Source organism: Adiantum capillus-veneris, chromosome 8 (genome assembly GCF_014529385.1).
Source record: "Adiantum capillus-veneris isolate H3 chromosome 8, ASM1452938v2, whole genome shotgun sequence".
Taxonomy (NCBI): Eukaryota; Viridiplantae; Streptophyta; class Polypodiopsida; order Polypodiales; family Pteridaceae; genus Adiantum; species Adiantum capillus-veneris.
Window position 1 is genome coordinate 147920019 of NC_140938.1, and position 14791 is coordinate 147934809.

Sequence of the window (14791 nt, forward strand, 5' to 3'; positions counted from 1 at the left end):
TTCTTATGGTTAGATAGCGATTGCCAAAGCTTGGAGACTTATAAACTCTAATTAATTTGAATACCACTAAATTTTCAATCTTTGAAATGGCATACCCCAGTTTACTTTTACTTTTTTACCTGAAATGAACCAAGCGACTACTTAAACACTATGAAATTATCAGTATCCGTACTCAAACTTTCTATAGGTTGCCTGCCTCTCCATAGCTATTAATGAAAAGATATTTGTAAATTAAAATAGGAAGAATGATTTTAAAACCATTCTTGCTCATTAAAAAAAGTATGAGAGCACACTTACGAAATGAATTAGATAAGGATACGGATCAATGTTCGATACCATGTCCTTGGCCAATGTCCTTGGCCAAGTAAACATGATGTACTTTGGCAAGACACTCAATGTCTATCGCTTTTGAATGCAAGGATATTCCCTTTCTAGTGGTTTTCTATCACATCTTGCTTGGTCCTCTTCACTCTGTGCGCACCTTTATGACATGGAAGCATGGTTACCCAGTCATTTACACAAAAAGACATAGTTTTTCAAAGTCCATCTTCTCTCATATTGTGAAAAACACAAGAAGTGATGTTGCTAGAGGGACGATAGGAAGAAGCCATTGGAACTCTAGAAGTGTACAACGGACGAGGGAACAACTATTAAGAAAACTAAATGTTCGAAAAAATGGAGGGTGATAAAAAAGACCTCTCTGGTTTATGTGTCCTCATTAATGGTTTAGTTTTCAATGCCTTTAGTAGAAGTTTTTGTATCTTCAAGCACCATCATAACCAATACTCAAAAAATTTTAAGATCTCAAAAATGTAAAAAGTACCTTTGTACTCTGTGCCTAAGCTTTTATGTTATCCTCAAAAATGGCCAAACTATCATTTGATTTCACGATTTCTAACAAAATAGAGGGCCGTTTAGACATTGCTGGCCAAAACTATTTACGAAAAGCTCAAGTTGGAGAATACAAGAATGTCATATTTTTGTACACGTGCTAACATTCTATTTGTCTTTAAGCAAGTGATTAGCAAACAACCCATTTATAGTTGTTTTTGGCCCTCATGGAAGTATGGACTGGTGAAAGGCTAGCTAAAGCTCATTTAGATTCAGGGGTTTGGTCTTGGTGTCAAAGAGAGCTGGAAACACTATCTCATCTATTTTTGAATTGGTTTCTTAATTCTTCCATATTTGATAAATTTTTTACTTGAAAGAAAATCTTGCTGAGATCTCACACTCAACTCACATAGGAGTCGTGACATAGGCATGGAACAAGGCCTAGTGGAATTTATGCGGACCATTTGGAAACACAAAATATCATGGTGAAAGCTCTAGGAAACCAATAATTGGGCAAGGGAACTGATGCGAAAATGTAGCTGGTCACAAAAAAAAGAGGTTGCATAGGCTTTTATGGTAACACTGCAAGGTGTTGTCTAGTGCAGGGCACATGGACACTTATGTATAGGCTACAGATGTTTTACTCCTACCTTTGTATATTTTTTGAGTCATTCTTGCCTCCTTACAAGAAGTGTTAATATGTACAAAGTTTTCCTTTTCTAATACAAATTTCTTGTGTCATCCACAAAAGTCTTCTACATGCATGTGATCCACAAGACTCAGATACAGGGCAGATGCAACAAGATATGGAAATCCCAATACACATAGAGCCGGTGGACTCAAATGTTATTAGATGTATGGGGTATCAAGATTGAGCTTCATGCATTATATTTTTTTGTGGAGAATTCTCACAGGAGCTCTTCCCATAGGGAAACTACAAGCTAGAAAGAATATGTCAAATGGGAAATGCCTTATATATATGTGGTCAATTGGAAACCATTAAGCATTTCTTTTGGAGATTTCCCATAGTTCACTCATGGTGGTTATGCTTGTATAATATTTGTATGATGCAATGGAATGTAAAGATCAATAAGTACATCCTGACCTTTGGTGTAATAAAAAATGTTGATGAGGGATTGGATTTATGTATTGTCTCACTTAGAGTGTGGATGTTGTCCGTTTTGTGGAATGTCAGAAACTCAACACTGTTTGATTCTACCACTTTTTAGAGTTTCACTTTACCCTGGACTATGATTAAAGCTATATTAATGGAGGACTATCTGGATATGTCTGATCACAAGCAGACTAAAATGATGGAGTTCATCATTCTCATGTAAAAGATGTAAAAAATGTGTCAAAATGTAATATAGAGAAAATATTTCCACCAAAGAGAGAGAGAGAGAGAGAGAGAGAGAGAGAGAGAGAGTTAGAAGATTATTTTTGGACACTGTACTCTTTTGCAAATTGAAGTAAGTATTGTGATTGTTTTATGGCATTCAAATTGTTAAGTGTAAGTTTTTTGTTGCTTTCTTTGTTTAATGTTTCTAGGAAGTTTTGTAAGAGACCTACCTAAGGAGTTCTCCAATCGTTTATTTGTGTTTGATCCATTGGTCACAAAATGTTGTTTCAAGAAGTAGAAAAAGCTTGAAAGCTTTTTCAATGGATGATTTGAAATTTTGGATTGTAACATAACCTTTATCGCTTTGTTGACAAGTAGAATATCCTTTTTTTAGGTGTTTTGATTTGTTTGAGTAAAATAGTAATCTGCTTTGGTTTATTCAATATACATTGGAGTTTTATTATCTTCGATCTAATGGAGAGATATGCACTATTCATGAATACAATTCTCAGCATCCGTCGACAAACAAAAATGTAATTATCCTTTTTCTTTATCTATTTATTCGTATGTTCAAAACGTCATTGGAGCCTAAAATCTCTTGTTTCTTATTGTAGTGTTGGCAAGCTCATTGTGGCCTTCTTGAGTAGTTAGCGTAGAGATTTAAGATAGAGAATTATCACCATCTAGTTCAATATTTCAACTAAATTATACCTCTGCAATTAGATTCAACTTCTTATGGTTAGATAGCGATTGCCAAAGCTTGGAGATTTATAAACTTTAATTAATTTGAATACCACTAAATTTTCAATCTTTGAAATGGCACACCCAAGTTTACTTTTACTTTTTTACCTGAGATGAACCAAGCGACTACTTAAACACTATGAAATCATCAGAGAGGGTAATAAAAAAGACCTCACTGGTTTATGTGTCCTCATTAATAGTTTAGTTTTCAGTGCCTTTAGTAGAAGATTTTGTATCTTCAAGCACCATCATATCCGATACTCAAACAATTTTAAGATTTAAAAAATTTAGAAAGTACCTTTGTACTCTGTGCCTAAGCTTCTCTGTTATCCTCCAAAATGGCCAAACTAGGAGTTGATTTCACGATTTCTAACAAAATACAGGGCCGTTTAGACATTTCTAGCCAAAACTATTTACGAAAAGCTCGAGTTCAAGAAGATAAGAATGTCATATTTTTGTACACGTGTTAACATCCTATTTGTCTTTAAGCAAGTGATTAGCAAAGAACCCATTTATAGTTGTTTTTGGCCCTCATGGAAGTATGGACTGGTAAAAGGCTAGCTAAAGCTCATTTAGATTCAGGGGTTTGGTCCAGTGTCAAAGAGAGCTGGAAACACTCTCTCATCTATTTTGGAATTGGTTTCTTAATTCTTCCATATTTGCTCTTTCACATACAGCGTTAGAGAAATTCTTTACTTGGAAGAAAATCTTACTGAGACCTCACACTAAGCTCACATAGGAGTCGTGACATAGGCGTGGAACACGGCCAAGGGGAATTTATGCGGACCATTTGGAAACACTGAATATCATGGTCCCAACTCTAGGAAACCAATAATTGGGCAAGGGAAACCTATGAGGAAATGTAGCTACTCACAAGAAATTAAGAGGGTGCAAAAACTTTTATGGTAAAACTGCAAGGTGTTGTCCCAGAGGTTCTTCATGCTATTTTAAGATCGTGTAGAATGATGAGTAGCTAGTCCAGGGCACATGGACACTTATGTATAGGCTACAGATGTTTTACTTCCTGCCTTTGTATATTTTTTGAGTCATTCTTGCCTCCTTACAACAAGTGAGCATGTACAAAGTTTTCCTTTTCTAATACAAATTTCTCGTGTCATTATTTGTTTTTGTAAAGGGAGGGATGGTTCTGAGCTCTTGGGAAAAGTGAGTTGAGTAGAATTGAACCACTCTTTTTAAGTTCAATGAATCCCATTCTGCATTCGCATGCGTGCAGCCCATGAGTCTGCCCTCCTTGCTCCCATGAAACTCTGGCGTTTGAATGCAGAGAGTCGATTCTCCCATTGGGACTTCCAATCACAATCCTGCAACAACCAAAATGTGAGAACAATGCGGATGTGCTTGCTTGCATAGAGGCAAAAACTAGTATTATCATCTGCCTTTGCAAGCTAACACAAAGAGATTTACCTGATCAGAGGGAAACCATGGCATCCTGCCCGGTGCGGCGGAGCCCTTGCCCACATGAGCTACAGCATGGTCGTAAACAGCTCGCCTCCGCGGGTCTGAGAGAGTCTCATAAGCTTCTTGAATTTCAATGAATCTTCTGGTAGACTCCTCGGCACGTTCCGAAGGGCATACATCCGGATGATATCTTCTTGCCATTTGCCTGTATGCCCTCTTGATGTCGGAAAGACCCACATATGGGGGAAGCTCCAAGATGTCGTAGAGAGTGGCGGCTCGTGCGGTAGTGTCTGATACCAGGGACCCAATTCGGGTACCTATGGGACGATGTTGGGTATATGTGGGGCGATGACGGGATTGTGGCAGAAAGGGAGATTGGGTGGACGAGGATAGGCAAAGGTACCGGCTTGCAGGCTGAGCCGGATGCCCCTTTGCGGAAGCGTAATGCTGCGCAGGAGATAATGTGCCCATGTATATTGTATCTTTGGTGAAGACGAGCTTCCGAAGTTCTGAGGCTGATGGGTACGGCAGAGGCTGCAGAGCTCGAGAGAGACGCAGCGAGACTTGAGAATTTCCAAGTGCAATAGAAAGCGCAATTGCAAGCTTCCGAATCAGCTGATTTATAAACCCACGAGTTTACCCAATCGTGAACAAAACGATTTGGTCAGCGTTGAAGTTTCAACAAAACACTATAATGTATTATGCAATTCTGCACGTGCACATTGTCCTTCCAAGACTCGCTAGTGGCATAGCCTAGGCGCATGGGCGTTATCAAAAATGGGATCAACGGAGGGGGTCATTCGGGCTGTCAGATGCATTTTTGTAAATTCGGGGTGAAAAGTAAATTCGGGCTAGCAAGTAAATTTTGGATAGTAGGTAAATTCGGAGCCGCACCTTGAGCCTCGAGCTTGCGACCTCCCCCGTGCAATGCATGTGCTCTAAACACCACGACCGCATGTGTTTAATGAAGTATGTGGCATTGAAATGCCTGCGAGCATAGTTTTGAAACTTCGGGCCATGCGACCGCACATCACACAATACACGTGTCTCACCATTTTCACCTCCACCCTTGATCCCATTCGAACATGCCCATGTCATATAGTGTCGAGGGTCTCATAGTTAAAAGCCTGGCTTGTTTGCCCACATGGGAATTTTCACTGCTACTGCCAGATTATTCAATCACACACAGTGTTTTTTTTTTGGTAATGAGAATATTTTGAAACCACTAGGACAACGAGAATTAAGGGTGGCGGGAATATTCTAACAACCATGGCTAAGCTCCCCTTTTGTAGCAAAAAGCTTTTGTTGCCTATTGTTAGGTCCAAGCAAGGGCTCGTAACAAATGGATTAAGTTTGTGAAGGTTACCGGTTTGAGACCAAGGCATACGGAAGAGAAACAGCAGGAAATTGTTCAAACATCTTGCAAATTTGGAAATTTTTACTAGTACTTCTGGTACACTGGTTTTCAAGTTTCAACTTCAATAGGAAGAAACATTTCCGTCTAGGAGAAAGGCTTTCTCAAACATTGAATCCACCTCTAATTTAGCTGTGTTGAAAAGATACAGGCATATCTCCCCTCTTTAATGCGAGGTCAATGGTTTCATACCAAAGGTCACATCAAACATCCTTTTTACTTGGAACTTGCACCTAAGTTTTGATGCAATGAACTTTGACTATTCATTCATTCTTGCAGTCATAAGTGTCGCAAAGGGATGGATCATGGTACTGTATTTATCTCTAAGGTGAAAGTTAACTATGGCCTGCACAAGGCTATCTAGAGGAATTTAATAATAAGAAGCTTCTTTGAGAGAGGAAAAGAATTGCATGAGCTACTACAATAGCACCATTATAAACAAACAATAGGAAGTACTTGTGGATGGGTCTTCCTCGCATCTGCAAAGAACAATTGATGAGTACAAATCGGATGGAGAGAAGCTGAAGAGACAGTTTGATAATGGACTGAGTCTTATTACCCATCTGCAAGAGGTCATTAGCTCGTTCCCGGAGGATCAAAGTTTGGGTGGCAGTCCATGAAGCGCTAGAAGAAGTGTGTAGCCCTGACTTCGACAATCGAATAGCCCTATGTAATGTTTTGTATGCCTCCACTTTCTATAAAGAGTCACTATTAGGTTTGAGATATTATCAAAGAATACATCATATCAATGTAATTTTGTCCTCTTTCTAATATAAACTCTCTTTCGCCCTTTATCGCACAAAAGAATAAAGCAACATTAATATTTTAGAACATTTGTTATCATATTATATTTTTTAAAACAAGTATAACAAAAACTATTTAAATTACAATATTTTCTAATAGCATAGTAACAAACTGAGAAAAGTAACACCCTCTAAAAAGGGTCTACAAGAAACATTTTAAAAAAGCCTATTGCCATGTGACACTAATTAGCAAGCTTTATCCAATGGTCCACAACTGCTCCCAAAACCCTTTATTAAAGGGAAAAAGAGGAAGAGGGGGGGGGGGGGGGGGGGGGGGGGAGGGGGAGGACGATTGTTATTGTTTTCATGAAAAGGTAGGTCTAAACGGTATAGAAAATAATAATATTTCAAATGTACTATTCTTAGTTAAACAAGGTAAAGATTTACGACGGCCTATAGGAGAGAGAGAGAGAGAGAGAGAGAGAGAGAGAGAGAGCTACCTCGACTCCAGCGAAGGTGAGTGAGTGGGGGGACACTCCCATATGCACACAATAAAATTCAAAAACGTTCAAAATGCCACATGGAGAACATCCAATAATTCAATTCAATAATAAAAGAATTGCATCAAAAATCTTCGCTTTTTCTTATGCCCTTATGTATGAGTATTATATTAATTGACCTCATGAAAACATAAAGCATATAAAATATTAGTGAGAGTTTAGGGATTGATCTAATTCTTGTATAAATATATTAATAAAACAAATTACACAATAAAATTATGCATGCTATGAAATGAAATAAATACATAATATCTTTAGGATTAGAACTGAATATTGAAACTATTTAAACCTATTCCCTAATAATAATACATGCACTAAAGTAACAAGGTGACATTTACATATCAAAACAAAAAGTTGAAAAAAAAATCGTAGTCGTTGTGAATTTTTTTTAGAGATAATCCCTAATAATAATACATTCATTAAAGTAATAAGGTGACATTTGCATATCAAAACCAAAGGTCCAAAAAAAAATTTAGTGGTGAACAAATTCTCTCATGTAAGGACAATTTATAAATTTTTAGTTAGAAATTGTCAGTAAAAGAAAAGAAAATTTACAAGGAAACAAGTATGTTTAAAGCTGACAAGAAAGTAATTAGATACTTTAATGAAGAGACCTATTTATAAACTAAACAAATATTAAAAAAAGTCAAGTGAACATTAAATAAAGGGACCAAATTACAACGATGAAAAGAGACAATTACATTATAAAAGAAAAATATAACCTTTATAAAACTTATAAACTAAACAAAGAGTTAAAAAACAAAAAAAGTCAACTGAGCATTAAATAAATAGACCAAATTACAATGATGGAAAGACCCATTTACATTATAGAAAGAAAATATAATCTTTATTAAACAAGGAAGTCAATTGAGCATTAAAAGAAGGGACCAAGTTGAAATGATGGAAAGACCCATATACATTATAAAACAAGCTCACTTGACATGTGTCGTCAATCCGTGATTCTTAATCAATGGTCCAAAAAGTGCACCAATTATCCACCCAAAAGGTCTTTCCTTGTCGCCTACAAACCGCCAGTTGGCACTATGTTTGTTTTCACTCTTGAAACCTCTTAGAGAGAGAGAGAGAGAGAGAGAGAGAGAGAGAGAGAGATTTGATATTGTGCGTGCCTCCTGGCTATGCACCCCACTCACCTCTTCCTTGAGAGTTCCTCCCCTCTTGAGTCCTACTTGCTCATCCTTCTGCACAAAGAGATCCCTGCATAGACATGTGGCCATTTGTCCCATCTCTCTCGACTCCTTTTAAGATGCTTTCCTCCTTTATTGCAACATACAATTGAAGCCCACCATCGAACACAACACACATCGTTGTCATCATGCAACTTCATGCTCCTCTGACAATCACCCTCACGCACTCATTTCCATCTTTGCCCTTGTTGCAACACACCCAATCTAAAGCCTTGCTTCATCTGCACCTGCACCATGGCCTGTGCTACAAGAAGAAGAGGATTAATGTGCCATACCCTATAGAAACAAGATACGTGCCTTGTGTTTCAAGAGAGAGCATAAAAGGGATGCGCCTACCTTGCTTCACCTGAGAGAGAGGGAGACACCCTCTATAGTCGAGCCTACCCTCTCCCCACGAGAGAGAAGAACAGAAGCTTTAACGTTGTAGAAAGTAAACACACACACACACACACACAGGGAGGGGGGGGGGGGGGGGGGGGGGGGGGGGGGGGGGGGGGGGGGGGGGGGGGGGGGGAGGAATCGCCACAAATTAGAGGGGTATTTTGCCACCCATCAATCCCAAATTCACACCCTCTTTTGCCTTTTGCTTTACTAAGTGAAGTATCTTGGTTGATTCCCCATAATGAGACATGCGTGCCAACCTATTTTCCCTTTAAATGCATTAAGTGTATTTTCTTCAACCCAATTTTCAACACTTGGAGATTATTAGTAGATTGAACATGGGAGCACCTATATTGTCTATGTTTGGAGGAAGGGAGGGGGGGGCACACCCCATGTATTTTTACCCAATCATTACGGCATAAAGCAATTAGAAGATATACAAAAGGATAACTCACTCACTAGCAACCACTGAAAAAATAAAAAATGAGACAACTCAAGCATACACATGTCCCCTCTTTAAGTTTAGTTTGATTGGAAAAAAAAATCACACTAGTGTTGCAGCCTGCCTTCGATGGTCTCTCTCTCTCTCTCTCTCTCTCTCTCTCTCTCTCTCTCTCTCTCTCTCTCTCTCTCTCTCTGGTTGTAGGTCACATTGGTTAATTCAACCTACTGTCAACACGTGTCCAGGGGGAGGCGTTGCCTCCAACAATGCTATGTAGATTTTCTCAGCAATATACAATGTCTTTAAGCAAGCCAGAGAAGCATCCATGTAAGACATGAAAGATGGAGAGGTTCTTGCCAAACTTTGTATAACTCTTTATGCCTTACACCTTCGATAGGAAATCATTTGAAAACTGATATTGGGGTTCCACCTTGCCAATGCAAAAGTTTGACATGGTTCAAAAATTGAACTGGTGCACCAAATCCTTGATCAGTTGCATCAATGTGATTTCAACTCCACAATAATATCAAGAGGTCTTCATCTATCTTGGACTTGAGGTGCCTGCAGGTTTCCTATATCCTGCTCAGAATTCACAAATTATCCCATGCCAAAAAATCATGTCCATGAACATCGCATATGAATTACAGGCATTTGAGATCCTTGCTATGACATGTAACGTGTCATATGGAAAAAACACCTTGTAGTAGCTTAAACTTGTCAAAACTTAGGCTAAGCTAGTAAACAATCGAGGATCTCATTTATCTACACCACATACGTTCTAAAGAGTATAGAATGTGCCCACTAATGTATATATACATGAATAGACACATGCCTCGGTAGTCACTAATTCGACAAAGTCACAAGAACATTCTAGAGCGTCTATATAGACATGTTGTTATAATCACATTCAATAAGCAATTACTTCCCAAGCTATATCTTCCATGTTGGTTTTCTTATATTCATGGTAGGGTTGTTTGGTGTGCAGCAAGTGATCCGCAAGAGAGTAGCTCAAAAGACCTAAACTTACAAAGAGCCCGAGAGAGAGAGAGAGAGAGAGAGAGAGAGAGAGAGAGGCTATCATAATAACTAATATCTAATTCTCCTAAGTGATTTTCTCATGTTAAACTGATCATTTAATATTGGGAAGTACCAGGGGAGAAAAAGCTTGAATATTGGTAAGGCTGGTAGACGGATCACAATAGGGATCCAAAGGGGGCCATCTGCAAAAGAGCAATGTGAATGAATGGTGCTTCACAGACCTTAGGGTTTAACCCATTAAGACTTCCAAAATGCTAAGGTTCCAGAATTCAAAGGTAAAGTCCAAATGGTCAAGCTTAGCAGAATTGGATGCTTTTGTGAAGACCATAAAGTCTTCACACATCCCTAGATGGGAGGGGGAGAGCTCTAAAGGTAGGGGAAGAGAGAGAAGAGGTGGGAGAACACATGCACACAGAGACACACTCAACGCTTCCCTTTACACAAAGGGCAAAGTGGACACATGTAAGGTTCCTAGACCCACAAGGTGCATTCAAACCCTATTGGATGGCCATAGAGGTGGAACAATGAGAATTAGGCTAGAGTAGATTTAGTTTAATTCATTTAAAAACACTTGATAAAAGAACCAATAGTAATTAAGCTCTCTATAAGACTATTGGACAGTCTACCAAGGGGTCCAATGAGCATTCAGCAGCCCAATGGCTTCCTTGATTCTTGTTGGCCAGAAGACTAAGAGGTCCAATGAGAGTTTAATTGAATTATTTAAAAAACAAAAGCTCTCACAAAAGGGGAAAGGGAGACACATGTCACAAGGCTAGCAATTATGATTCTAATTTATGATTAGCTAAGCTTTACAGGGGCCAATGGAATGCCAGCATGAGGAAATAGCAAGAGGGGTCGACCAAGAGAGAGAGGGGGTTGATATTTGCAAGGAATTATTGCACACACACTCACACAAGCTCATGTGTAAAGTAAAGAAAACTATATCCTTCTTAAGCTTTAATGGAAAGCTCATCATCTACTCCAAGCTTGTGAGAAGGGAGGCCTACACCAACAAACTTTGGCTTTGTGATGCAAATCCAACCAAGAGCCAAGCTCCAATGCATGCTCAGCTCCTCTACCATGCTAACTACTAAGCTATGCTAATCTATTAACAGTGATTATGTGAGGAGAAATACTTCTTTCTCGTAAGATTACTTCTTCTTCCTCTAAATCTACACTCATACCCCGCTAGCTCTCACCATCTTCAAAGGTATGTGAGATCTTGGGTCTGGGACCGTGAGGGAAATGATGTCGTGTTCTTCAAGTGTAAGCTTGGTACTGAATCTTCCATCTTCATCGCAACAGCAAGTTATTGAATGAACACAAAGTATTGTATTGTAAACTGTCTCCCTTGATGGGGGAAACCTATAATATGAAGCCTTTTGGAGGGGGTACCGGCTCCATGTAAATCCGGTCCTCATTTGTTATCAATAGCTTAATTTCTCTCTCTTTTTTAAGTATTTTTCATGCCTATCTAACTAGGTGTTATGCTTTTGTTGCTTTCTCCATCCAAGCACTCTTGCTATGCTCATTAGGAATGTATTCTTAATGAAATGCTCACTATGTCTATGTTATTTTCCGCTACACACAAGTTACTAGACCATTAAATGTTATCGGGGGAGGGGGGGCCAGGGCGGGGCGGGAGAGGAAAGAACTCTTCCTATGAATGGCTCAATTAATGAAGATCTTCGGTGCGGATAAGTGTGTGCAAGGGGTGGCAGTATTAAAGAGAAATGTGTCTCAGCTTGATATTGCATCATTTTCAATTTCAAAAATGCTAGATGAGAGTAAGAGGAAAAGGAGAATTTTCACCCCAAAATAGAGAAAAATCGTGCAAAACCCGAAAAAATAAGCTAATTTTCTTAAATTTCCACTTGGCAAATTCAAGGCAAGGAATTTTGTATGTTTGGAAAAATGATTTTTCCCAAGCACTACGGTGGAGGTCGGCATGACCATAGGCATTTAGTACAGCCACAACCCCATCTTATTACCGTGTTGTTTTCAATTTCAAAAAAGTCGGTTGAGAGCAAGAGGAAAAGGATAATTTTCACCCCAAAATAGAGAAAAATTGTGCAAAAACTTGTAAAAATAACCTAAGTTTATTAAACTTCCACTTGGAAAATTCAAGGAAAAGAATTTTATATGTTTGGAAAACCAATTTTCCCGAGCATTGGGGTGGAGCTTGGCATGACCGTGGGCATTTAGTACGGCCACAACCCAGCTTATTATTGTGTCATTTTCAATTTCAAAAATACTGGTGAGAGCAAGAGGAAAAGGAGAATTTTCACCCCAAAATAGAGAAAAATCGTGCAAAAACCCGTTAAAATAACCAAATTTTCTTGAATTTCCACTTGGCATATTCAAGGAAAGGAATTTTGTATGTTTGGAAAAATGATTTTTCCTAAGCACTAGCCTAGTGGAGCTTGGCATGAAGGTGGGCATTTGGTACGGCCACAACCCCGATCTCAGCATTGAGTGGTTTTGAGTTCTGGTGCATATTAGGTAGAGGTGTCCCAAAATAGCCATGTGATACTACCCGTTTCGTGTACTTGACGGCTATTGTGGCAACTCTTACAACCCAAAGCTCGCAGCCATGGAGCAATTGTGTATTGCTCTTTCGAGATGAGTTGCTCGTTGCAGCGAATGGGCGTCATAGGAGGCTGAGAAAGGTCTGAGCTCCACACGTCTCATACAAAAAGTTGATGATTGATTGAGATTGGGAGGGGGGCTGCACCACCCATCAGGTCCTTGCCCACCTCGTTCGCGCCCACAACTAAGCTCTACACAACACATACAAGAAATTGATGATTGATTGAGATTGGGGGGAGTGCACCACCCATCAGGTCCTTGCCCACCTCACCCGCTGTCGTGCCGCTCCGCTCCTATGACAAGAAAATGAGCAAAGGAAAGTCAGTCAGGTTTATTTGAAGCTTATAGGATTAATCATCAATTATAAGGGCTTGCTAACAAGCCAGTTTTTAAGCTGAAAGTGTGCGAGATGCGGCTCTAAGGGTCAGAAGATGTCTTGGTAATGATAAACCGTGAGTATTCTTGAAGTGAGCATAGCTGGGATTTTATTAATCCAAGTTGAAGTACTCAAAAAGCTCTACATGCCTATTGATAGCCGACTTTCGGAAATAAACGAAAAAAAGAGAAAAAAAGAACTCATTTCACCCCCCATCGTAGCTTATTTCCCCCCCCCTCCCCCCCCCGCCCTACGGGCATTGGATAAAAACTCCCTCCCTCCCTCTCTCTCTCTCTCTCTCTCTCTCTCTCTCTCATTTTCCCTACATATCCCTTTCCCTAATATCTCTCTCTCAATTTACCCTCCCCGGCCAGGCCAAAGCTCAAAAAAAAAACTCCTGACCCCTCTCTCGTGCTCCCTCTGTGTGAGCCGCATGGAACCCCCCCCCCCCCCCCCCCCCGTCTTTGTCCCGCTAATATTCTCTCCCCGACCCCTCCTCCCTCTTCCCCACCCGCTCGCCTCACCCTCCATCGGCCTCATTCCCCTCTCCTCGGCTTCATTCCCCCCCCCCTCTTGGCCCGCGGATATATTCCCTCACTCCACCATTGACTTATCCCCCCCCTCATCCTTAAGCTCCCATGCAAGACAATGACCCCCCCTCCCCCCCCACCCCTCTCCCTCTCACCCACACATCTCCCATACCCCACTCCTCATCTCATCCCTCTCCCTCACACACTCTCTCTCAAGGCTCAGCGCGGATACTCTCACTCTCTCTCACCCGGGCGCTCAGGCCACGCAAGCAAGAATATCCTCTCTCTCTCTCTCTCTCTCCCTCTCATGCGCAGCGTCTCATAGGACCACCCACACACAACAATACACACACACAATCACCCCCCCTCTCCCCTCTCTCCCATCGGCGCTGTGCGCAGTAATCCGCATATCACCCACACACCCACCATTCACCTCGCGCAAGCAGCAGTCCGCAATACACACACACACTGTAATAGGACTTATTCTGCAAATTTTTGATGAATATTTTTGTTTAGAGTACATTTTTTTCATTCCAGTGTTTTTCCACAGTATAGGATTTCATTTTAATCGTTCTCGTGAAGTTTCAAATTTTGACCCGGGACACCCCTTGGGAGTCGGTTTCGAGGGTACTATGGTCAAAATTTGGGAAAGTTTTGTATGTAGCACTTGTAGCCCTCGACACGAGGAAAAATAATGCTTTGTGTTTTTGATGGTTCCTGCATTTTGATGCCCGTTTCAGACCGTAGATTAGAGAAAAAGTGAGAAAATGTTGTTTTAGACTGTTTTTGTGAAAAGTGCTGACTTGCAGGTAAATTTCGGGCAAACTGAGCAGGATATGGATTTTTCACGTCTCACGACTTTCGAAGAGCTCCATGAGACGAACAAATTCATGTGGACAAACCCGATCAAATTCTGAACCATTTGGGAGTTATGGCTCGCGGAAAATGGCCAGAAATTGTGAAGGCCTGTGAGATATTCTCAAGTTCCAAGTGAAGGGTGCAGGTTGCGTTGACTTAGATGCGGTGGCAAAGGCAGAAAATTATGGGAAGTGGGAGAAATTCAACCAAACTAGGAGGATGATTTCAACGGGCCATCGGCAGAACAATACTGCAGCAAATCCTCGGAACCCACCAAACCAACCTTTCCCTAACAGGCAAGGTAACAATGGACAACGACGAGGAA

The 14791-nt window shown here is 40.3% G+C and overlaps 1 protein-coding gene across 1 annotated transcript; it reads right to left on the reverse strand.

The window, feature by feature from the left end:
* Nucleotides 1–3455: 3455 nt before the first annotated feature.
* Nucleotides 3456–4905, reverse strand: LOC147453141 (chaperone protein dnaJ 20, chloroplastic-like). The gene is made up of 2 exons (XM_086519095.1): nucleotides 4337–4905; nucleotides 3456–4233 (listed from the first exon to the last, which is right to left on the reverse strand). Exons 1-2 carry the CDS (start codon nucleotides 4799–4801, stop codon nucleotides 4111–4113), a joined length of 588 nt encoding a protein of 195 aa, XP_086375221.1. The 5' UTR covers nucleotides 4802–4905; the 3' UTR covers nucleotides 3456–4110.
* Between the last annotated feature and the right edge of the window lie 9886 nt (nucleotides 4906–14791).